We start from the raw sequence: 26,247 nt of genomic DNA, 5'->3' as shown, positions 1-26,247 counted from the left end.
TGTGAACTGAAAGTTCAAAAGATAATCCATTTGTAAAATATTGTAAATCAACTATCAGATCCATTCACTGACCTATCAAGAGTTATTAAATCTTATATTCCAGCTGCTAATGCTCCAATTCGAGTTGATGTCTAGTATGACAATTAATTAATGTAAATGAGTCTAAACCATGCTTAAAACGTTGTAGACCGATCGATTCCAGAGATAAATCCTCAAAAAAGAAAAGGAGCAAACAATCAAGATGATCATAATAAGGAAGAACCTGCTCAAGAAGAACAAGGAGACATAACAATTGATAAAACCTTGGAAGAGGTTGATGCGCCTGAAAATAATGAAAAAAATTCATTAAATTATGTTTCATCAGGAAAAATATGGAATCGAAATAATGTAATTGCTGACAATAGTTTTACTTATATTGTTGCTATTGAAATAATGCAACAAAATGAGGATCTTGAACCAAAATCGCTCGAGGAATGTAGACAGAGGAACGATTGGCCAAAATGAAAAGATGCAATTCAAGTTGAATTAGCTTCACTTGAAAAACGTGAAGGTTTTGGACTGATAGTCTGAACACCTGAAGATATAAATCCAGTGGGTACAAATGCATCTTTGTGCGAAAAAACAATGAGAAAAATAAAGTCGTAAGATATAAAACACAACCTGTGGCACAATGATTTTTCAAAGACTTGGCATTGATTATATAGAAACATATTCTCTTGTGATGGATACAATCACTTTCAGATATCTTATAAATCTGACAGTTCATGAAAAACTTGACATGCATCTGATAAATGTCGTTACAGCCTATTTATATGGCTCTCTAGACAACGATATTTTTATGAAAATTTTTGAAGGATTTAAAATGCCTGAAATATATAAAGATTTCTGAAAAACTTATTCGATAAAACTTTAAACTTTTTTATACGAACTGAAACAATTAGGGCAAATGTGGTACAATCATCTTAACGAATATTTGCTAAAAGAAGGATTTAAAAATGATCCAATTTACCCTTGTGTCTTTATGAAAAAGTCTGAATCTGAATTTGTCATAATAGTTGTATATGTTGATGATTTGAATATCATTGGAACTCCCGAAGAACTTTCAAAAGCAGTAAAATGTCTGAAAAAATAATTTGAAAATGAAAGACTCCAGAAAGACAAAATTTTATTTTGGACTACAAATTAAACATTTTGCAAATGAGATATTTGTCCATCAATCAACATATACTAAAAATATTTTAAAGAGATTTTACATGGATAAAGCACATCCACTGAGTACCCCAATGATTGTGAGATCTCTCGATATTAATAAAGATCTATTTCGACCTCGTGAAAATGATGAAGAGCTTGTTGGTGCTGAAATAATATATCTTAGTGCAATTGGTGCATTAATGTATCTTGCCAACAATTCTAGACCATATATAGTTTTCTCTGTAAATTTGTTAGCAAGATTTAATTCTTCTCCAACACGAAGACATGGAATGGAATCAAGCATATATTCAGATACCTCAGAGGGATCACCGATATGGGATTGTTTTACTCAAATGAATTCACATCAGAATTTATTGGTTATGCAGATGCATGATATTTGTCTGATCCCCATAAAGGTCGATCACAAACAGATTACTTATTTAAATGTGGTGGTACGGTTATATCGTGGCGTTCAACAAAACAAACTATGGTTGCCACTTCCTTAGTCTAAGTTTTGTACCACTGAATTTTTCTAGCTAGGTTTTTAATGAGGCAACAATCATTGTGTATTGAGAATAACTATATATATTTGTTCTTTCACTAGATTTTTTTTATATGAACATCCAAAGGGAGTATTATAAAATAGAGGATAGTGGATGCTCCATTTGTAATGGGGTCCACTTAATGGGTTGATGTAAATCCTTTTTCTTCTCCGTGGAAGTTTGGCTATAAGTAGCCATCTATTTTGTGTAATTGACACACACGGATCAAATAATTCTCTTTTCTCTTTCTGTCTTTCTTTTCTGTCTTTTACTTACTTTTCTTATAATTTAATTACTTTTATAATATAGTTTCACTTATTTTAAATCTTATCTTGTACATCCATAATTACCGGGAGGAATTGAAATGTTATAGGAACAACCACAAAAGAATATTTTTACAAAACTATTAGTAGTGGCTTTAGCTTTTTCATTCGTTATTTAATTAATTGCCCTAAAGGATATGTAAAAACGGTTAATCATAAGAATCAAAGAATATAATCCGATAAACTTTTTCAGATTATAGTCATTAATAATCTTAATGCTTTATCTATTTTCGTCATCATTAATTATATTGGATTTTAAAAGTGTAAATGGAAAATGAAAAGCTGTAACTTTTCTGAAGGGTTGTAAAAAGTTGTGACTTTTCTGAAGGGTTATGACTTTTCTGAAAGGTTATGATTTTTCTGAAGGATTGTGACTTTTTTGAAAGGTTGTGAGATCTTTCCGATAAGGCATCTAAGCAATTGTTCATACTACCATTTATTGTCTACAAATAGAAGGACTTTCTCTCATTTCTAAAAGGACTTTTCTGAAAGGTTGTGATTTTTCTGAAGGGTTGTGACTTTTTTGAAAGGTTGTGAGATTTTCTGAACTTCTTTTTCTTCTGCACAAATAAATTCTAGTGTACTTTACTGTTGTTGAGTGGTTCGCTGACACCGTAATTTTAGGTACCGATATACCGGTGAGTAAAATCGTTCTATCTGGAAGGATATATTCCATTAACCTTGAATACTTGAGGATAATAATTTTCTTAAAGACACACTGTGCATTCAGTGGGCTTGATTTTTTTCTCTGAGAAAAATATTCTCTATACTATTTCTGATCTGTTTTAAATTCTATTTTCTTTACTGATTTTAAGTTTCTTGTTTTGAAAATATTATTTAAGCTTTATTGTTTCTTACCAAGTTTTTCAAAAGTTGTAATTCTAAATATCTAAGTAATATAGATTAACAACAAATTATTGTTAGCCCCATTAATCCTATCATTATATGCATATACAAATAGTCAAAAAACATAGATGCATATACACGTACATTGGTAAAAATACTAATTAGGGGTAGGCGTTTAGATATATACTTCTGTAAAATACTGTTTCTTTTTCCTTATTGTCTTACCAATTATTTCTTGTATCGTGATTATTATTATATTAGTATGTTATTGTAGTTCTTATTTTGTTGCTATCAGTTATTTTTAGTTATTTCTTATACTTTTGTTATTCTTTTTTTGGGATAATTTTAGACTATTTTCACTTAACTCAAGGGTCTATTGGAAAGTAACCCTTCCTGTTTTTGAGGTAGGAATAACATCTGCGTATACCTATCCTCTCCAGATCTCATTTTATGGGACTATACTGAGTATGTGTTATTGTTGTTGTTGTCAATGGTGGAGCTAGAATTTTGATTTATGGGTTCAAAATTTGAAGAAGTAGACACATGAACTTGTTGAACGGGGTTTGACATCTACTATATATAGATAGAAAATTATTTTTACCATGTATAAATAATATAATTTTTCGCTAAAGGGAGGTCGGATGAACTTTTGAGCAATAGGTGGCTCCGCCTCTGATTGTTGTTGTTGCCCTTTAAAGGAAATTAACTTTTTACTTATAATTTTTTTATGTAATTTTTAATTATTTATTTATTTTAAAAAAGTTTTTAGAATTATACCCCAAATTCACATAGAATTTATATAGTCTTACACACCTAAAGGAATAATTCCCCAAAAGAAAAAAAATGAGGTTGAAATAAGAGAAGTACTTTTTGACATTTTGTTCACATGGCTATGTCGTTATCCTAAATAAAAAAAATATTCTATGCTTACCAAGATTGTGCCCACGTAATATAATATTTGCTTACTTCTTGCCATTGATATGTGTATATATCTATCTTTTGGGGTCCAAAGAAATCAGAGTCAACCGTTTGTTTTGATGAATGGTGAGGGAAACTCCTAACATATATTCCAAAATAATTTAAGGGTATATATATATATATGTCGACAGTGTAAAGATATTTTTAGGTTATTGGATTGCCACCAAAATCATATTCAACATAATTACTAAGTTGATAATTATATATGTATACATTTATTAATATAAATATAGAATCTAAATAAAAGTTATTGGGATTGTCTAAACTTGTCCGCTCCCGTAGGAATCATCACCATCATTATCAATCATCAACACTGTCGCCAACTATCAACCGCCATCACCAACCATATCTGTCATCACAATCACCACTGACAATCATCACTGTTGTTAACCACTATTGTCAATGGCTACCACATCTACCACCTTCATCACTATAATTATATCTACAATCATCATCACCGCTGTCACCTCCACCATAACTATCAGTCATTACCACCACACGATCAACCCCTACTACTAACCATTACTATTATCAAACTGTCACCATCACGTTAGTCACTACAACACCAACCACCTCCATCAAAACCACCACCACCACCACACCATTACTAGTCATTAATACTAATCATTATCCCCCCCCCCCCCCCCCAAATATTATCTCCACAATCTCTAGCGAATATATATATGTTTTTTAAAAATCAAATAATGCTTTTATTTTTATAAATATATATATTTTTATATTTAATTATTATTTTTATTTAAATTGTATTTTTATTATATTAGCAAATAAATACATTATATATTCAAATGTTGATAACAAACAAGTAAAATCTTAATTATTCAATACTTATATAATCATTTAAATTCACACGTTTTAATCTTCATATAATAAAAATAATTAAATAAGACCTCAGGTACTCACAAGTATTTTTTCAATAATTTTAATTAAATAAATATTTTTTTATGCAAGTAATTAACCCAACTTGGAAGAAAGATATAGACGACCTTATCTATCTATCTATTAGTATCTCTTTTGGGTGGCTTCACGTGGTGTTTCTTCTCATTTGACTTTGTAAAATTATTATTTCCACAAGTGCTGAGAATATTTCTAGTATTTTTGAATCTTTACATTTTTTTTCTAATTTCAAAACATAACTTTATACATTCCCCTAATTGGCCTAACTGACACTTGTAATTTTAAATATCCCTCAACATATATATGAAAACAAAAACTTATATTGAGAATAAGAAAAAAAATTCAATTAAATAATTTTCAATTTTGGAACACTATAATAAATTTTGATATATATAGTACAAGGGTTGGGAGACAGGCAACATGCCCACTTGTCAGCATTTGTTCTCTATGTGTGAGCATTATTGAAGTGATAAAATGGGCCATAATTCTCATTTTCTATGGTTGACCGTCTCGCGTCGGATGAAAAAAGAATCGGATGATCTTAAATAATTTTCACCTTTTAAATTAATTTGAGATTGAATTAGATCAAAAATTTATATAATATGATATTAGAATCGGACTTTTAATTGTCCACACCTTGAGATCGAACAATGTTGAGCATGTAGGGGGGTTGGGGGTGATGAAAGAAGACTCCACATCAGTGATGGATGAGGTCTTAGGTTTCTTTAATATGACTGGACAATCTCCTTGTTGGGCTTGTTTTAGGGGTCGAGTTAAACTTAAAATTAATTTCTTTATTATGGTATCAGAGCTCGCAAGATCTATCCTAATTCTTGTTTTTAATGTTGGTCCCCATATATAGTAAATTGTTCACGCTTCAGATATCCAACTCTGGATGTGACATAGGGTGTTGAAGAATCCACATCGAATGAAAAAGAAATGTGTACGTGGTCTCCTTATATGATCTTATTTGTAAGTCTCACCTTTTGAACTAGCATTTAAGATTGAGTTAAACCCAACGTCCATTTAACAGGTGAAGATGTTTGGTGTTATAAATAGGAGTGACAGATTTTTGTTTCTTATCACAAAACAACACAAGAAAGTAACTTCACGTTCAATACTCCTCTCATTTCTATAAAACTAATTGTATTTTTTGTCTACCAATTGAGACAAAACAAAAGGAATTTTTCTCTATTCAAAGGACCTTAATATATCCATTTCTTGTTTAATTTTTACCATATGGAAAAGGCAAAGCAAGTAGTTGGTTCCTCCTCTTCTTCTTCATCTTTCACCAATGAGCTATTTGGTCCCAAAGAGCCTTCAAATTCAACTCTCTTTGCTTCCGTTTTTGGTCCACCTTCCACGGTATATATATTATATATACATTCTACATGCATCTCTTGTGTTTGTGTTAGCAATCGTCTCGTATTTGATATTATCATTAAACGAGTTTCAACATAAAATGACTGGATTCTATATACGTGTTTGAATTTTTTATTGAGTTTTGACTATGGTATAGAACGACTCGATATCACATGTCAAGTTTAATTAACACATGAGAGTAAATTAAGTTACTTGATTTCTGATAGTACAAGAACAAATTTAATCGACCATTTTTTACCTCCTTTTTGTTCCCTCCTCTTCTTTCTTTTGGTACTTTAAAGGAAAATTTTAAAATTAAGTTATTTTTAATTATGAAATCGTGAGAGTATTTTTTAATAAACTAAAATAGAAAGTGTGATATATAAATTAAAACAAATCATAAATATCTTTTCTTGCATATTGTTCATATCAATTTCTTGGTTAACATAATTAGTTTTTGGAGAAGGTAACTTAGCTTAACACTACGTATTATTGTCCAATTAACATCCTTTAAATTCTTAGCTTATTAAGTAAGCACGTAAAGAGAGTAATTATTAGCTAAAAGCTCAAGTTTATCCACTAGAATAACAAAAAATCCAAGGGAAAAAAAAGGAGATGAAAGAATAATTATTATCCATTTTTCACATGCATATATCCATTTGGTCCTTTAGATTCTCTTTTCATTGTATATATTTTTTTGTGTTTAATCCGTTAATAAGCTTTAAAGGTGAATAACATGTGATAATAAATTAGTTATCATTTTTATTGGATCATTATAAAGTAAATTTTACTATAGCTTGATCAACTAATTTATCAATATGGTCGAAATATACATAACACATATATTCTACCGTGTACATGTTGTGTATAGATATGTCTATTATACGTATATTTAGTATAAAATACACACTATCTGTACATTTTATATAAATTTTATAAACTAATTGACCGAAAATATTTAGAATCGTAATTAACCCAATACTTTTTACGCTATTCGTACATAAAACTTAAACTCCATAATTTTTAAGCACTGAACAAGATCTAATGAAAGCTATTTATTCATTTTCATTTGTGACTTTTAGGGACTTAGAAGGGATCCCATTCACTCAGGGGATCATAGAGGTTCATCAAGAATCCAAGATCCTGGGAACCAGTATGGCAATAATACAAAATATGGGACTTCAGGTTAATTTCTAAAAATATATTTATATTTGTAAATAATATTCTTTCTTAGAGTTGTTCTTTTTATATTATGACACTATTCAAGAAGTTAAATACAAATACATGTCTCTCTCTTGGGTAACGTTAACACCCTGACTATGACAAAGTTCACAAGTGACTGGGGTGACCCAAAATGACGTCATGATTAAACATGACGTTTACTTGATAGGTTTAGTTAAAAAATAAAGTTACAACTTTGCTATTAGTTATAACTTTTGATATGATAGTAAGCATTTAATTCTAACAATATATATGTTTTACAGATAATGGATCAAAAAGAAATCAGAATGAAAAATTAGAAGCTCCATGTAATTTGAGTTCATCTATTTACTATGGTGGTCAAGATGTTTATCCTCCAACTAATCAGACCACTGGCTCCCAGAATAATATTGTAAGTATATATATATTTATACACTTCTTTTTTCACTACTATTATAATATAATTAAATAATTAAAAGCATACTCATTTTATAATTAATAGATTTTTTTAAAAACATTTTGTAAATTTAATTTGTAATTTTGTGGTTAATTAATTGATCAGGTAAAGAAAGATGGGGATGGTTCAAACTCTGCTTCAAGAGGAAATTGGTGGCAGGGTACGTATATATAATGATAATATATATTATTGAATATTGTATAGTACTTTTCATTATTACAATTATTTTTCCTACACTTGAAATTGAATTCGACTCATTGTTCTTGGTTGGTTAAAACAAAAATCCAATTAAAGAATTCTCTTAATAGAAGGTGTTAGGCACCTCAGAATTTCGTAATTTTAGCACGATTACTTTATCATACTTTGATGATAATATATTATTGGATATTCCTTTAATTTAAACATGATATATCTTTTTTCAATATCACGAATACCAATTTTTATTTTTATTTTTTGCAGGATCACTCTACTACTAAAAAGAGAAGCGGAGAGGCGTAGTTGATGGATATTACAAAATTTCATTCCCTTAGGCTTTTTAAAGAATTTCGCTCCTATGTCGTAGGACTTGTAGCTCGGCAGTCCACCGGATGGATTTGTTTATCCTTCCAGTTTTGAGTGTCTTCTTAGATAGTTATAGTGGTACGTTTAGTTGCTCGATAGAGGATAGAAGTGACCCGACTTAACTATATCGAAGGATATGATGGGCTGTCCTCTCCTAGCAAAAAAACGGATGTGCGCACCTTTTTTTTTTTTTTCGTTTTTCAGTTTGTAAATCGGTATAATATTAGTTCCTATTTACAGTTGCTGAACTAATTTTCTTGTGTTCATCTCTAATAATCTTTTTAGTTTAATTACTAAAATATTTTTATTTATAGTTTGGATAAGTTTAGCATAGGAATATATAAACCTGGCACACAAAAAATTGAAATTGTTAATACAATTTATACATAAAGTTTAAATTAGGTATATCGACAATTTAAAGAAATTTTTATATTATCAAATAAATCGTTGATGATCGATAGGAAAGAGTTATGTATGCTCAATAAATCATACAGTATGATATAGAATGCATGAATCCCTCCGCACTTAATTAAAGAGAAATATATCGTAATTCTCATGTAATATATAGTACGATCGACTCTTTGAATTTTGATGTATAATAAAGTAATTCTATGTTAAAGTTAACTCAAAAGACAGTCAAATCCAAGATAAGCACAAATGTTGTATTCTTTTCTTTATTTGTTTGCTCTTTTTATTCTCGAATAAAATCCTGTAATGTTTATATATATATATACATGGAAAATTGAATAATATTATTTAAAGAAATTCTTATTTTCAAATTAGTTTACGTAAATTATGAACGAAAACACATTAATTTCCTAAGCTTCCTTGTTGGATAAATGCAAGATAAAATTATACGTCTGATCTTTAAATTTTATCTTTCAAATAAGATTGATCTTTAACTTTTGTGTTTTAGCAATCAAACTTAGGTTTAGTGGGGCATAAGTTCTTTAAACTGAACTCGGACATAACTTATAAATATTATGATATAAAAATATAGATTAATGTTCCGCAAAAAAAATATTCATAAAGGAGAATTTTTGCATATAGCCACTCAAAAATACCTTAATTATTCTCCATAGCTATATTTGCTAATTACAATTCGAAGTTATCATTATAGCACCGTTTGTATAATTCGCGCAGCATTTGTCTGCGTGTGTATAATTCGCTATACAGTTCATAGTTTTTGTCTAACGTTTGTATATTTCACTATACAATTCATGTACAGCGTTTTTATAATTCACTATACAATTTGTAGTGTTTGTATATTTCACTATACAATTTGATTCGCGCACATCGTTTGTATAAATCGCGCGAATTATACAAAACTCAACAGTATAATCGTGCGAATTATACAAAACTCAAACTGTAATTACGGCTAGATGTTTGCCGCAAGTCATAATTAATTCAAACTATAGCTATATTAGCTAATTAATTAGTATATATTTGCTTAACTGTGTAATTTTCCCATAAATGAAAGACTAGTACAAAATAGGGAACAAGTGCAAACTAGAGTGGACTCTTAGTACTTTTGGATTAAGACCCAATAAGTGTTATCAAAACCCAAGATCAAAAACAAAGGAAAAATACATTTTTTCCCCCAAAGATGACTTAAATGTCTTTGAAACTATTTATAAAATAATAAAATAAAAATTACTTATACATGAAAAGGAATGAATCACAAATGAAATGCAAAGGAATAAAGGCTTTGTTTTGAGAAGGTATTTCGTAGATTAAAAGAAAAATTAGAATAAAATAGTACCAAAAGTTTGGTCAAATTAAAATTACATATAAGCTCAGAAATCATAAGTTGGAGTTCCCCGATTTAAGACTGATTTTAGCGTATATGTACTTAACATACTTCTAATATTTATCTAATCTATAAATAAGTCAAAACGTATTTATAAGTTGGTTTGACCACTTAAAAACTAACCACCAACTCACCAAGGATTGTGGTGGATGGATAAGATCTTCTACTAGAGAAGATAATTTAAGCCCAAATTTATAAAATCAACCTATTTGATTCATATTTTAATGAGTTGGATCACTTATCTTTTGTTCGAGTAAGGGTTGAATCTGGGTCCTAGGTCAGGGTCGGGATTGGGATTGGTTCTTAGGTCAAGGTCAAGGTTGGGACCAAGAGTTAGGAGTCCGATTCCAAGTCAACATTGAGATCGGGTCTGGTCCCGAGTTGATGTTGGAGTCAAGATCGAGTCTCGGGTCAAGTTCAAGGGTTGAAAGTTTGTCCCTTGTCGAGATGAATGAGAGACAAGGTCCTAACTATATATAATCTAATTCATTCTTATCTATACATAACATATGAGAGAACTTATGACCTCGTGGATGGAGAGGATTTCAAACACCTTGTATTTCTATAAATACTTTGTCTATGAATACTATGATTGATTACCATCATTAAAGAAGAATCATTCAAAAATATTTTGTGTCAACGGACCATTCAAACATCCAAAAATACGTCAGAATTGAAAATGACATGGCATTTGACTCATTACAAGTGTTATTTCTATCCACAATTATATAAAATAATCAAGTTAGTAATGATTGAGTGAAGGTCATTGGTTCGTTCCCTCTTATGGATTTAATCTTAATTGGGAGAATTTCTCCCTAAAATAGATTTTATACAGTATCAAGTCAGATTAGTCGATGCTTCAAACTGGATATCGAATATCAGAACACCGGGAACAAAAAAAAATAATCTAAAACTAATACAAACACCTTTCTAAGCCTAGTGAATATTAAGTTGTAAAATCTTTTACATTCACAAGAAACAAATTTTGTTTTGTTTGGTCCAATCTTTCTTTTACTTGTGGCTCCAAGATAACTACAAATGAAATCAACCTTTTTTCTGTTCCTATAGATGACTTCAACCAAAAAGATAAAGTAAATAAATTAAAACATAAAGTGTAGAATCAGAAGATATGAAGATCTAGTTTTAAAAAGTTAGTTATTATCAGTTAGCTTTTAATGATTATTATTTTTTCCTCCAAAATTTCTTGGATAAATCCTCCAAAATGGGGGGTAAAAAAAAAAAAAAAGAAGGCTTTTTCAAAAGCCCCATGAATTACTCTATTTAGAATAATTGACTTTTGAAATTCTTTTAAGCTAAAGATAAGAATGTGAAAGGAGGATATCCAAATTAGTTTAAATCCAATGCACTAGACACTAGTTGTTTAAAAAAAGAATTTTATAAGCTATAAAATGAATAATTTGAGATTCGTTGAATTCAAATCATATAAAACATAAAAATCTTTTTCTTTCCACTTGAATAAAAGAGTGGAGGGTGACTAATCAATAGAAAAATGCGTAACCACATGCACAAAAATGAAAGTAGACCCTCTAGAAATGCAAATAGAAAAAAGACGTAGCTCATAACCACAACTTTGTATTCGATGGAGGTAAAACTCGAGAAATGATAATATAAAATTAATTACACTATTAGTATATATAAAAAATTATATCATATGGGATAATAAATAGTAGAAGATCTTCCTTAATATTACTTTTTTCTTTTATAGAATCTAAAAGTATATTTTTTTTTAAAAATGGTATCATCCACTATAGTATTTACTAATTTTGGTGTTTGCTTGAATTTTAAATTTAATCCATTAGATGCTTTGTAAGAATAACTTTTTATCTTTGCTTTATCTCTTTGTGACCATCATTCTCCCTAGTAGTCCAGCCACACTGCAATTCCTAAATAAAGTATAAATTAAATATTATTTTATTAAATTACTTTATTATTTATTTTTTAATAACCTAAATTTTACAATTATTATTTCAATCATAAGTTTGAAAAGTTGTTACTTAGTCATAAAGGTCATATTGAAAAAAATAAAATAATTTCCTCTTAATTTACTAAAATATACAAATGAATAACATGTATCGTTAATATACTGAACAAGTAAAAAGTGCCAAACAAAATATTTTTTTTCTAAACAGTCATTTTATTAACTGGTCATGAAGATGATAGTATTTTATTAACTGATCATGAAGATGATATCCCATATCGGTGAGGAATGAAATCTCTGAATCTTTAATATGACTTGAACAATCCTCTCTCATTGAATTAGTTGCTTTACTTAAGTTTGCTCCAAGATTCATCTTGGGGATTTCATGATACAAAAAATGATATTTGGACCTAATTTAAGTCGAGCGACCAGTTTAATAGGTGAGAATTTGCCAAACAATTTAAAAGGAAAAATAACTCTATACCCAACCGATGTGGTACACCAACTAGATATTGAAGGAAAGTAATGTATAACTAGTAGAATTTTAAAAAAATATCAAAATTTTAGATGATTTCTTCTTATTTATTTAAGTTTTGTGAATAAATTTTTTGAAAAACATGTATTCATAAAAAGTAACTTATACCGATACAATAATGGAAAAATTACGCAGATAAACAAACATATACTAGTTAATTAGCTAACATAGCTATAGTTTGAATTAATTATCGCTCGTGGCAAACATCTAACTGTAATTACAGTTTGAGTTTTGTATAATTCGCGCGATTTATATAAACGTTGTACGCGAATCGAATTGTATAGAGAAATATACGAACACTACAAATTGTATAGAGAATTATAAAAATATTGTGCATGAATTGTATAGTGAAATATACAAACGTTATACAAAAAATGTGAATTGTATAGCGAATTATACAAACGTATACAAATGCTGCACGAATTATACAAGCACTGCTATAACTATAGCTACAAATTGTAATTAGCAAACTATTGCTATGAAGTATAATTAAGATATTTTTGAATGACTATATGCAAAAATTCTCCTAAAATAATTTTGATCGGTAAAAGATTTGATGCGTGCAAATTAATTTAGGTACCGTTGTTATAAGAAAAAACATAACTAAGGAAAATTATATGTTCATAATAGGACCATGTATCCTCCTCCTCCTTTTTCTCCCATTTTCTTTCTAAAAAAATGTAATACATTACCCTTGGTACAATTTATTCGAGGGTGACGCTTACATGACTCGAACCCGAAATCTTTGGTTAAAGGTAAAACAACTCTACGACTGCACCACAACCTATGTTGACAATATAACTAATTAAATTACAGCCTAAATAAATATATATCATATTGGATAGTATATATAGTAGGAAATCTTCCTTAACATTACTTTTCCTTTTATAGAATCTAAAAGTATATAAAAAAGAAAGGTATTTGCATTATAATATTTACTAATTTTGGTGACTTCTTGAATTATGCTTGTAGTACTAATTAATTTAATCCATTAGATGCTTTGAAATGTTATAAATAAAATGACAAATCAATTTAAAAAGAGGAGGAGAAAGCAAATGAGTAATCTTATTGTTTTCTTCTCTTTTGTATGTTCATCCATGCTTACAAGAATGCCTATTTATAGGCCTAAAAGAAGAAACAAAATGTGGTGAAAACACATAATAGTGGAAATAAATTATGACGGAGGATAAGATATATTGGAAATAAATTATGGTGGTGGATAAGATATATTGGAAATAAATTGTGGTGAAAAATAACATGGACATATATTATTTTATAACATTCCCCCTTAGATGTCCATGTAAAATAAAGGTTCTAATGAAAGAACAAGTATATATCTTTATTCCTGATACACATTATTTGTTGCCTCATTAAAAATCTTATCAGGAAAAACCCATTGGGATAAAAACATTGGTTAAGGAAAAAAAATGTGCAGCGCGTATTTACTCCCCCAAATGAGAACATCACTTAATATCACGAAGACGACGCATTTCAATTTTGTATCTCATTTTCTCAAAGGTTGAAGTCGGTAATGTCTTGGTAAACATATCTGCTAAATTGTCACTCGAACGAACTTGTTGGACATCTATTTTACCCTTCTTTTGAAGCTCATGAGTAAAAAAGAATTTTGGTAAAATATATTTTGTTTTATCTCCTTTGATGTATCTTCCCTTCAGTTGAGCTATAAATGCAGCATTGTCTTCATACAATATTGTTGGAACGTCTCTTTTCAAAGAAAGACCACATGTTTCTTAAATGCGTTGAGTTATTGATCTTAACCAAATGCATTCTCGACTTGCTTCATGAATGGCTATTATCTCTGCATGATTTAAAAAAGTGACAATCATAGTTTGCTTTGTTGAACACGAGGATATAGCTGTACCACCACATGTAAATAAATAGTATGTTTGCGATCGACCTTTATAGGGATTAGACAAATATCCTGTATCTGCATAACCAATCAATTGTGGCGTGGATTCATTTGAGTAAAACAATCTCATATCAATGGCCCCCGGAGGTATCTAAATATATTGCTTAATTCCATTCCAGTCTCTTCATGTTGGAGAAGGACTAAATCTTGCTAAAAAGCTTACAGAAAAAGCTATATGTGGTCTAGAATTGTTAGCAAGATATATTAATGCACTAATTGCACTAAGATATGGTATTTCAGCACCAATAAGCTCTTCATCATTGTAATGAGGTCAAAATGAATCTTTATTAATATCAAGAGATCTCACAACCATTGGGGTACTTAATGGATATGTTTTATCTATATAAAACCTCTTTAAAATATTTTCAGTATATGTTTGACTGGTGGACAAATATCTCAGTTGCAAAATATTCAATTTGTAGACCAAGACAAAAAATTTTCTTTTCAAGGTCTTTCAGTTCAAAGTCCTTTTTCAGATAATTTAGTGCCTTTGAAATTTTTTCCGGAGTTTCAATAATATTCAAATCATCAACATATTCTGCTATTATTACAAATTCAGATTCAGACCTTTTCATAAAGACACAAGGGCAAATTGGATCATTTCTAAATCCTTCTTGTAGCAAATATTCACTAAGACGATTGTATCACATGTGCCCTGATTTTTTCAACCCGTATAAGGATTTCTGTAGCTTTATTAAATAAGTTTCTTGAGAATCCTTGCATGCTTCAAACACTTTGAATCCTTCGAAAAAATTTCATAAAAATATCGTGATCCAATGAGCCATATAAATAGGCAGCGACTACGTCCATTAGGTGCATTTCAAGCTTTTCATGAACTGCCAAATTCATTAGATACCTGAAGGTAATTGCATCCACCACAGGAGAATATGTCTCCATATAGTTAATGTCAGGCCTTTGCGAAAAACCTTGTGCTAAGAGTCGTGTTTTATATCTTACGACTTCACCTTTTTCATTTCGTTTAAGCACAAAAACCCATTTATACCATACTGGCTTGACATCTTCAGGTGTTCGGATTATTGACATCCTTCCATTTTGGCCAATCATTTCTCTGTCTACATTCATCGACAGATTTTGGCTCAAAATTCTCATCTTGTTGCATTATTTCAATAGTAACATTATAAGCAAAAATATTATCGACCACAATATCATTTCGGTTCTACTTTTTTTCTGTCGAGACATAACTTATTGAGATTTCTTCATTCTCATTATTTTCAGGTACTTAGACCTACTCGGTGGTATCACCATTTTTTATGTCTATGGGCTCTTCTTGAGCAATTGCCTCCAAATTATGACCATCTTGATCATTTATTCATTTGTTTTTTCGAGGATTTTTATCTTTGGAACTGATTGGTCTTCCATGTTTTAAGTATGACCTAGACTCATTTGCCTAAACGAGTTGTCTTACCAGAACATCAACTCGAACTTGAGCAATAGAAGCTGGAATATGCGATTTAGTAACTCGTGGAAGGTTAGTAAATGCATCCGGCAGTTGATTTGCAATATTCTACAAATAAATCAACTTTTGAACTTCTTGCTCACATTGATTTGTTCGAGGATCTAAATGAGATAGTGACAATAAATTTCAATCTATCTCATTTTCCAATTGCTTATGTTCTCCCCTTAATGTTGGGTATTCTGATTCATCAAAATGACAATCATCGAATTTTGCCATAAATAAATCTCCAGTCATATGTTTCAAATATTTTATAATAGAAGGAAATTCATACCCAATATATATTTTCAATCTTCTTTGGGGATCCATCTTTGTGAGGTGCGGTGGAGCAATTGAGATATATACTGCACATCCAAAAATTCTAGATGGGATATATTTGGCTCCCTTCTAAAAGCCAACTATAATGGAGAAAATTCATGAAAATTTATTGGCCTTATGCGCACAAATGTTACTGCATGCAAAATAACATGCCTTCATACCGAAAGAGGAAGTTTTGTCCTCATTAACAATGGTCTAGTTATCAATTGGAGGTGTTTAATCAATGATTCTGCTAAACCATTTTGAGTATGAACATGAGTGACCAGATGCTCAACTTTTATTCCAACCGACATACAATAATCATTAAAGGATTGAGATGTAAATTCACTAGCATTATCAAGACGAATTGTCTTTATTGCATAATCTGAAAATTATGCTCTTAACCTTATAATTTGAGCTAACAATCTCGCAAAACCATGTTGCGAGTTGATAATAAGCATACATGTGATCATCTTGTAGATGCATCTATCAAGACTATACAATATTTAAATGATCCAAATGAAGGGTGAATTGGCCCACATATATCACCATGTATGCGTTCCAGAAATGCAGGAGATTCAATTCCAACCTTAGTTGCTGATGGTTTAATAATTAATTTTCCTTGGAAATAAGCAACACAATAGAATTCCTTATATTGAAATAAGCAACACAATATTTTTTTTGGGCTTGCAAGGAATGATGTTGTGAATTATTTTATTCATTTTAATGAGTACCGGTGTGACGTTTATGGAAATATTAGTGTGAAAATACGGAGGAAGGCTGAGGGAAAAATTGTGAATTTTGGGAACTAGTTTGTGAATTACTAATAAGACTTATGATTTTGTTGGGCTCAAATAATGACAATAGTATTAGAAGAATTGAGGCCCAACACAAGGAATGGCCCAAGTCTTGGAAAGTTAGTTCATTAAGTAAGTGGCCTACATATATATGTTTTATGACTTATTTCCCTCATCCTTATCCCATAAGTCCTTTTCTTTAAGAGAGTTCAAGAAGAGAGAAGAAGAAAAAGAAACCTTGAGCTAGAGAGAGAGAGCTCGGATTTGGGAGAAAACAAATAGGTACGTTCCAATTTTGCTCCATAAATTAACTATTTAAGGTATTCTACGGTGGTATAGAAGTGTTTAATAACATAAAAATCCATTTTGGAGCAGCAAGATCAAGCTGCAAACAGTCTACAACTGTCAGCACGCTAAAGAGGTTTCCGAGGCGTAATTTTGGCTAGTTTTGGCCAATTTCGGGTAAGGTAAGATTTCTCCTTTAAATTTGGACTTTATGGGGTTGTTGTGAAGTGTATTATGTACCTTGTATACTTCTTAAAGTATAAAAAAAATTGTGGATATGCTCAGCGAAAGAAACAATCTAAATTGAAGTCGTCGTAGTTAAATTGTAGTCGAAATGAGGCATTGTGCGTGTGGGGGATGCTGCTGGTCGTGTGGTGGGGTATTACAGGACCTAAAAGTGTTCTAAAGAAGGTGGGGGAGCTGCTGGTTGCAGCCACACGACCCCCGTTTCGTACGATTAAAGGTTTTGCAAAATAAAAACTAGAAACTCTATTTTTGTATCATAGTTTGGAGCTAGTTGTTTGGAGCTTGTATTGTGTAAGGTTGAAGTGATTTAATTGTAAATATGCTGCTAGTTGTTGTTGTTGGTATGGTTGTTGATATTGTGGCCGAGTTGAAATCTCGGGGATGTTGAAGTTATAGGGGAAATGCTGCCCGATTTTCGGTAGCATCGGAACTAGTAATAAACTAGTCGGGGGTAATGGATAAGGAAATGACTCCTATTAGTATTTGGTTGTGGAGTGGGCTATTGGAAAGTGAAAGGCTATTAATCTTAGTATTACTTTCATGTCAATAGGTTAAGGAGGTATCAAGGCAAGACGGATTTCAATTAATCCCGAAAAAGGTATGTAAAGCTATCTTCTTTTCTTTTGGCATGTCTTAGCCTTAAGTGATTGATATACGAAATGTGGGGATAATTCTATTCATAGAACTCCAAGTATGACTCATAAGTCTTATTTACTTCTCGATGGTAGAATTCCTATACTAGTTGAGTTATTGCCTCGCAAGGCTTATATACGATGGAGAGTAGCAAGTATGTGAAGCTATCCTTCTTTTCTTTTGACATGTCTTTGGCATGAGTAAATAGAGCTACCCTTCTTCTCTCTTGATATGCCCTTGACGTAAGTTATGATGTTATGATGAAATGTTTATGGTACCGAGTTCCTTGATGGGGTAAGTATGATATGTGTTACTATCGAAGGATCGGGCCGTACGTTCCACGGCACATATGTATATAATGCTTTTATGAGGGAAAGTAGAGGGTATGTAAAGCTTATTCTCTTTCTTCTTTTGGCATGGCCCATAAAAAGCCACGGACGAAGAATGCGCAAAGTCCGCAAGAAGCTCTTATTCTTAAGTACACTAAGATGGCTAACGTTTTTAATTTTCTAAAACTTATGTCCTTTTGCCTCGATTCATGTGAAAGTGTCCAACCATCCTAAGTTGGTATAATTTAGGTTGTGGTATAAAGCATGACTCTTATTCTCTCCTTTAAGCTAGAACCCTTCTAATAATTGAACTATGGCTTCTCAAGTTTTTCTATACCTTGGGAAGTAGTAAGTAGGTAAAGTTAATCTTCTTTTTTTTGGCATAAACTTTATGAAATAAATAGACGAAGTATGTGTGATCCCAAGGAAGCCCCCATTCTCAAGTCCACTAAGATGGCCATTTTCTTGACTTCCAAAAGATATTTTATTACGCCTTGATATGAGTAGATGACTCCAAAAGTGCTACTTTGATGCAAATCATAAGGACGCTCCAAAGGTACTTGTTATGACTATTGTCTTAATTTTTGAGTGATAGTTCATTTTGATTAGTTCAACAAGTCTCCAATGATGGTTTAAATTTCATAGGGTTACTCACTACTCCACTCGTGTATACTGTGATACATCTTTCACCGAGTCCCGGGTCGGCTATAATTACTATATGATATATGGATCGGGCCGAACGTTCCTCAGCATTACTATATGATATATGGATCGGGCCGAACGTTCGTCGGCATTACTATATGATATATGGATCGGGCCGAACGTTCCTCGGTATTACTATATGATATATGGATCGGGCCAAACGTTCCTCGGCATTACTATATGATATATGGATCGGGCCGAACGTTCCTCGGCATTACTATATGATAAATGGATCGGACCGTACGTTTCTTGACATTATTATATGAGATAGCACTAATAGTACATAGATGCTTATGATAACAGAGTGATGTGGTTGTTACACCGGGTCCTCGAACGGGCCGGGTATAGTATGTGATGATAGTATGTATGACTTTATTTTATGAGACGCAGGTACAGTGGTTTGTTGAATGTTATACTTTCCCCTGCATCCATATGTTAGTTGTGCCCTCCTTTTGATGTTTTATACTTTACATACTCAGTACATATGTCGTACTGACCTCCTCTTTCTGAGGGGGGTTGCGTTTCATGCCTGCAGGTACAGGCGTGCGCTTTAGGCATCCGCCAGCTTAGGATTCCACTCAGTAAATTTGGAAGAAGCTCCATTGAATCGGAGTCAAGTTTTGATACTAAACCTTCTATGTATATATTTATTTGATTACGAGTACGGTGGGGGCCCTATCCCGCCTTATATTACTATTCTTTCTCTTAGAGGTCTGTAGACATGTATGTGGGTTGTATATGTATGCGTGTAAGGTTGTGCCTATATATTACGATAGCCTTGTCGGCTTATATATTGTCTTATCTATTGGTACGCTATGACTCAAATAGGAGAAATGTTTACTTATAGTTAGTAGGGGTATACGCGAGTGTCCAGTTCGGGCACCCATCATGGCCTACGGGGTTGGGTCATGACACATCTATCAAGACTATATAATATTTAAATGATCCAAATGAAGGATGAATTGGCCCACATATATCACCATGTATACGTTCTAGAAATGCAGGAGATTCAATTCCAACCTTAGTTGCTGATGGTTTAATAATTAGTTTTTCTTGGAAATAAGCAACACAATAGAATTCCTTAGATTGAAGAATTTTCTGATTATTCAAAGTGTGCACATGTGAATTCTCAATAATTCTGCGCATCATATTATAACCGAGATGGCCCAACCGGTAATGCCAAATGATAAATACATTATGATCAATAAATCTTTTATTTACCATGGCATGTGATTCAACCGCATCAATACTTGTGTGGTATAACCCAGAAGAAAGTGCAAGTAATTTTTCAAGCACAAATCTTTTTCCTGCTTTTATTATAGTAATATAAAGGTACTCAACCTTTCCTTCCTTAGTAGTCTTAATATGGTAGTCATTTTGGCGAATAACCTTGAAACTTAATAAGTATCTTTGAGACTTACTATAATACAAAGCATTATTAATTGTCAATATTGTTCCCCCAGGTAATGATAAGGCTGGTCTTCCAGAGCCCTCAATTATTTTTGTACTACCGGATATTGTATTAACATTGGCCTCTTTCATAACCAAATGAGAGAAATATTTCTTTTCTCTTAATATAGTGTGCGTTGTAGCACTATTCAAAAGACACATATCTCCATTACTTATCTTAGATCCAATTGAAGACTGAGAAATTTATTTATCTTTATAAAATAAAAATACATTATAAGAGATAAAATAAGTAACAATATTGCTAGAAAACATAAATCCTCTTTTTTTCTTTTTAAATGGATAAAAGTAAAAACATGATAATCAAAAGTACATAAAAATGACAACATATTGTAAATCATAAAATAAAATTAAACATTAATTACAATCCCTAAAAAAGTCTTCAACCTCCAAATGAGTAATATCATTGAGGTCATTAAAATCGTCATTCTTCAAAGCCAAATTTGCTTCAATATTATCATTATGCGAAGGTCTATCCTCAACATTATTTTCAAATGCCAAATGTGACTCTATCCGAGCATTAGAAGAAGGCACCACCTCTATTTGTCTTTCTTTTGAAGGAATTTTGATAAAGCCTCACAAACTGCTTAGGCGTCTGACATTCATTTTTCCAGTGGTCTTTCATGCCACAACGATGACAGTTACTTCTTGAAGGACCGCTTTGAGAACTCATATTGTTCTACCTTTTATGTTGACCACCAAGACGATTATTATATCGCTTATACCATTGCCACGTCCGCGCACATTATTGTGGCCTCAATTTTTAATTTATCTTCTTTCAGACTGGACATGTGCTTCCACCACATTTGCTTTCGGTAATGGAGCAGTTCTAGTGGGACAGACTTCATGATTTTTCATTAAAAAAGCATTATGTTGCTCAGCCACCAGAAGGCATGAGATCAATTTAGAGTATTTCTGAAAATCTTTTTCACAGTATTGCTGCTGTAATATCACATTAGATGCATGGAAAGTAGTTAGTGTCTTTTCCAACATGTTCTCATCATTTATAGTTTCCCCACATAATTTTAATTGAGAAGTTATTTTAAATACAACAGAATCATACTCAATTACAGTTTTAAAATCTTGAAACCGTAAGTGCGTCCACTCATAACGAGACCTTGTCAATACTGTTGCCCTAAGGTGGTCATACCTTCCTTTTAAACCTTTTCACAATTCAAGTGGATCTTTCACTGTCAAGTATTTAACCTTCAGGTTTTCATCCAGATGATGACGAAGGAAAATCATAGCCTTCGCTTTATCCTGACTTGACTTTATTTTCTTTGATTATAGCATCACCAAGACCCTTGGCGGTAAGGTGAATTTCAGCATCAAGTATCCATGACAAATAATATTTTGCCAGAAATATCAAGTGTCACAAACTCCAATTTTGACAAGTTTAATATGATGAAAACTATCATAAAAATATTTAAATTAGATTAAACTAATAAAATTTTAACTATTGAAAATTAAGAACAACTTATATGGTATTTTAATAAAAAAATTTATTTTTATTAATTAATAAAGTCAACTACCATCTTATATTATATGAATAAGTGAATTAAATTTCAAGAAAATATATCTCAAACTCCATGTCACTTAATAAATATGTCTCCAATATTAATAATCGACCTTTCATTTTATTTATCTTTTATACTTGTCATAATAGTTTATTGCTATGCATAATTGGATATCCTTTTTTATCATTCTTAGATTACACTAAATCTCGTGCTTCTCTTATTTTGCACTTCATGCAATATACAATGAATCATCCATTCAAAAATATTAAGATGAAGATAACTTTACATACCTTATAAGAGATTTCGTGCTGATAACGTGTTATAAATAAAATGACAAATCAACTTAAGAAAAGGAGGAGAGAGCAAATGAGTAATCTTATTGTTTTCTTCTCTTTTGTATGTTCATCCATGCTTACAAAAATGTCTATTTATAGGCTTGAAAGAAGAAACAAAATGTGATGGAAAATAACATAAACATATATTATTTTGTAACATGACATAATATATTTGTTATTTTGCTTTCTCTTTGTGGTCATCATTCCCTCCTAGTTAGTACAACCCCTTAATAAAGTATTAATCAAACATTATTTTATTATATTTTAAAATTTTAAATTTGATAATTAACACTCAATCATAAGTTTGGAAAGTGGTTATTTAGTGATAAGGGTTCAAATTGAAAAAAAATAATTTAGCTCTCCCTTAATTTATTAAAATAGACAAGTAAATAACATGTGTTATTAATATATTGAACAAGTAAAATATTGGATGAAATATTTTTCTAAACGGCTAGATTAATATTTTGTTAACTGGTCATGAAGATGATATCCCACATTGACAAGTAGGGTTGTACATGGCAACCCGATAAACTGCACCAAACCGACAAACCAAACCAAACCGGAAAAAAAACCCGACTAGTGGTTTGGTTTGACTTGGTTTGGTGTTTGGAAAAAAAACCCGATCATTATAGGGTTGGTTTGATTTTAACTAAAAAAAGTCAAACCGAACCCAAACCGACCCGATTATAGATATACTACTCTTAAATTATGTTATACATAAAAATATTTATTAAAATGTAATTTATAAATATTTTTTAAAAATTTTTCATAATTGTTTTTTCTTTCTTACATTTAGTTTTGGACTTGAAAAGCTCATCTAAATAATATACAAAAAAAGTCCATCTTATAAAGTTATATTATAAAGTTAAAACTTCAAACAGTGTTCTCCCTCCATCTTATATGTTGATATTTTGTACTAGAATTTTTTTTAAGAAGCACCGCTCTTTATTTTTTATTAGATACTATGAAAATCCGAGAAACCCGAAAAAATCCGAATAACCCGAAAAAACCCGGAAAACCCGAGAAAAATTAATATCGAAAAACCCGACTTTATTGGTTTGGTTTGGTTTATAGATTTAATAACCCGACACAAATGGTTTGGTTTGGTTTATAAAAAATCTGAACCAACCCGGTCCATGTACACCCCTATTGACGAGGATGAGATCTCTGGATTCTTTTATATCGTTTTAATACTATGGGATCATTGAGTTGGCTTCTGGACTTGAGTTTAGCCCAAGATCCATTTAATAAATATCGTGATAAAAAATAAACTTTGAGCCTAACTTAAGTCCAGCGGACAACTTAGAAGTTACGAATTGTCCAAACAATATAAAAAGAAAAATAACTCCATATTCAATCGATGTGGTATACCGATCAATACCGATATTAATGGGAAGTTTTGTTGAATATAAATACATATATTGATGGAAGATAACTTATATCAATGGCAACCTAATTAGTAAACGGATAACCTTTTTAGTGTACGCGTAAATTGATTTGGATACCACTATTATAAGAACAAACATAACTAAAATTAAAGAAAATATTCATATAGGACCATTCTTCCTTTTTTTCCCTTTTTGTTTTTCTTTCTAAATGTAATACATTCCCTCTGGCACAACTTTTTGGTGAATGGATGAAGATCATGTTAGTGAATTATTATTTTAAAGATAAAAAAAATAAAAAAGAAGAAGTTTGGATCTAACTCAACTACAAAACCAATTCAAAAAATGAGATTTATCTAAACAATATAAAAAGAAAAATAATTCCACACCCAATCAATATTGATTTGTGGAAAGTAATATGTATCCAATAGAATAAGAAAATTAGATGTTTTTTTTTTCGTTTATCTAAATTAATTTGAATACCACTATTATATGAAAGAGAGAAAAACAAAAACCATAACTAAAGAGAATTATATGTTCATATAGGACCATATTTCCTTCTTCTTTTTTTGCCTTTTTTCTTTGTAAATGTAAATACATTACCTTTGGCACAATTTTTTGGTGAATGGATGAGGATCATATTAGAGAATGATATTTTTAGAGATAATGCATATCAAAATCTTTGCTGGATATGCTAAATAATTAATGGACCTCTTATTATTCTCCTTGTGATCATTACATTTCCTTTTGTCATCATATATATAGCCAATAATAACAAGGAGGAATTGAAATGTTATTTGTAGCCAAAAAGTACTGTTTATACAAAATATTTAGTAGGCGTCTCATCATAGATTTTAATTTTATGTTTATAAAGTTGAAATTAAAGATAAAATTATATTTAGTTATACTTTTTGTAGAAAATAGTTGTAATAATATTCATACTTAAATATAGTTAAATATGATTTCAAAAATGACAAGTGAGTTGCAAAACATGTTTAAAAATTCTGACAAAAATTTTAAATAAGTTTTACGATCAAACAGATCCTTAGTACTTTTGATTTCTTTCATTATCCAATTGTTCCAAAGGATATGCTAAAATTGATAATCATAAGAATGGAAAGAACATCATACATTAAATTTTGTTTGATTAGTATAGTCATTAATAATCTTAATGCTTTAACTATTTTAGTAACCATTAATTATTGTTAACCCCACTAACCCTATCATTATATATAATATACTATATTACCTAAAATAATGAAGTGTACCAATGATGGCATAGGCCACACTCCTAATTCTCCAAGTCTTGCCAAAATTAAGATTTTAATTTTCTTTGTATTCCACAATTCAACAATTTAAATTAATTAGAATAATTAAGATTTTCTTGTGTATATCAAAAACAGTTTTTTATTTTCTCAAAATTGAGATAAGGCTACATACATATCATCCTTCCAGATTTTACTGATAGAATTACATTGAATATATTATTATTTATGAGAATAAATGATGCACTAAAAACAAAAAACTTGCAATTTGTGATGATGTGAAGTTTCTAGCATCTATCCGGAAGTATCTTTGATATATATATATATATATATATATATATATAAAAGTATGGATATGATACTATCGAATTATTCTTTCGTATTCTTACTTCTTTATATTTTATTCTTTTAATAAAAATCATGACTTCACCACTAATAAAAGTATCAATAGTGTCATGTCATAAAAAAAATGACCATCCAGAAATATAAAGTCATATCTAGCTAGTCAATGTTTCACCACACCATCGATAAAATTTATGTATAATTTTAAGAGATTATTGATGTATTATTAGCTTATTAAAAATGTAAATTAGAAGAGATCGAAATCTTACTAGATTGATCTAGAATAAACAAAGAAAAAAATAGAATTGAAGTGAAATATTCAGTACTTTAATAAAGAGGATTTATATTGTTACTAGATATATAGGACTAGACTATATTAGAGACCAATTACTATTTGGAAATAGTTTTTCCTATTTAAATCGTGCTATATATTATTCCCTTTAAAGGAATAATTCTCCAAATTGTAGAAATTAGAATGAAAGAAAGTTTTGACATTTGGATCACGTGGCTGTTCTGTCCTTCTCAACAAAATCAAAATATTCTCGAGAGGCAGATGCAGCGTTCCGATATTAATTCTATCCTAA

The 26,247-nt window shown here is 30.6% G+C and overlaps 1 protein-coding gene across 1 annotated transcript; it reads left to right on the top strand.

Moving 5' to 3' along the window:
* The first annotated feature begins 5,896 nt into the window (after positions 1 to 5,896).
* LOC129877875 (uncharacterized) lies at positions 5,897 to 8,621 on the top strand. Its single transcript, XM_055953409.1, has 5 exons — positions 5,897 to 6,160; positions 7,240 to 7,342; positions 7,642 to 7,769; positions 7,920 to 7,974; positions 8,274 to 8,621. The coding sequence occupies exons 1-5, from the start codon at positions 6,035 to 6,037 to the stop codon at positions 8,288 to 8,290; spliced, it is 429 nt and encodes a 142-aa protein (XP_055809384.1). The 5' UTR covers positions 5,897 to 6,034; the 3' UTR covers positions 8,291 to 8,621.
* The last annotated feature ends 17,626 nt before the right edge of the window (positions 8,622 to 26,247 follow it).

This window comes from Solanum dulcamara, chromosome 2, assembly GCF_947179165.1.
Source record: "Solanum dulcamara chromosome 2, daSolDulc1.2, whole genome shotgun sequence".
In the NCBI taxonomy this organism is placed as follows: Eukaryota; Viridiplantae; Streptophyta; class Magnoliopsida; order Solanales; family Solanaceae; genus Solanum; species Solanum dulcamara.
This window is presented reverse-complemented; position numbering and strand designations above follow the sequence as displayed.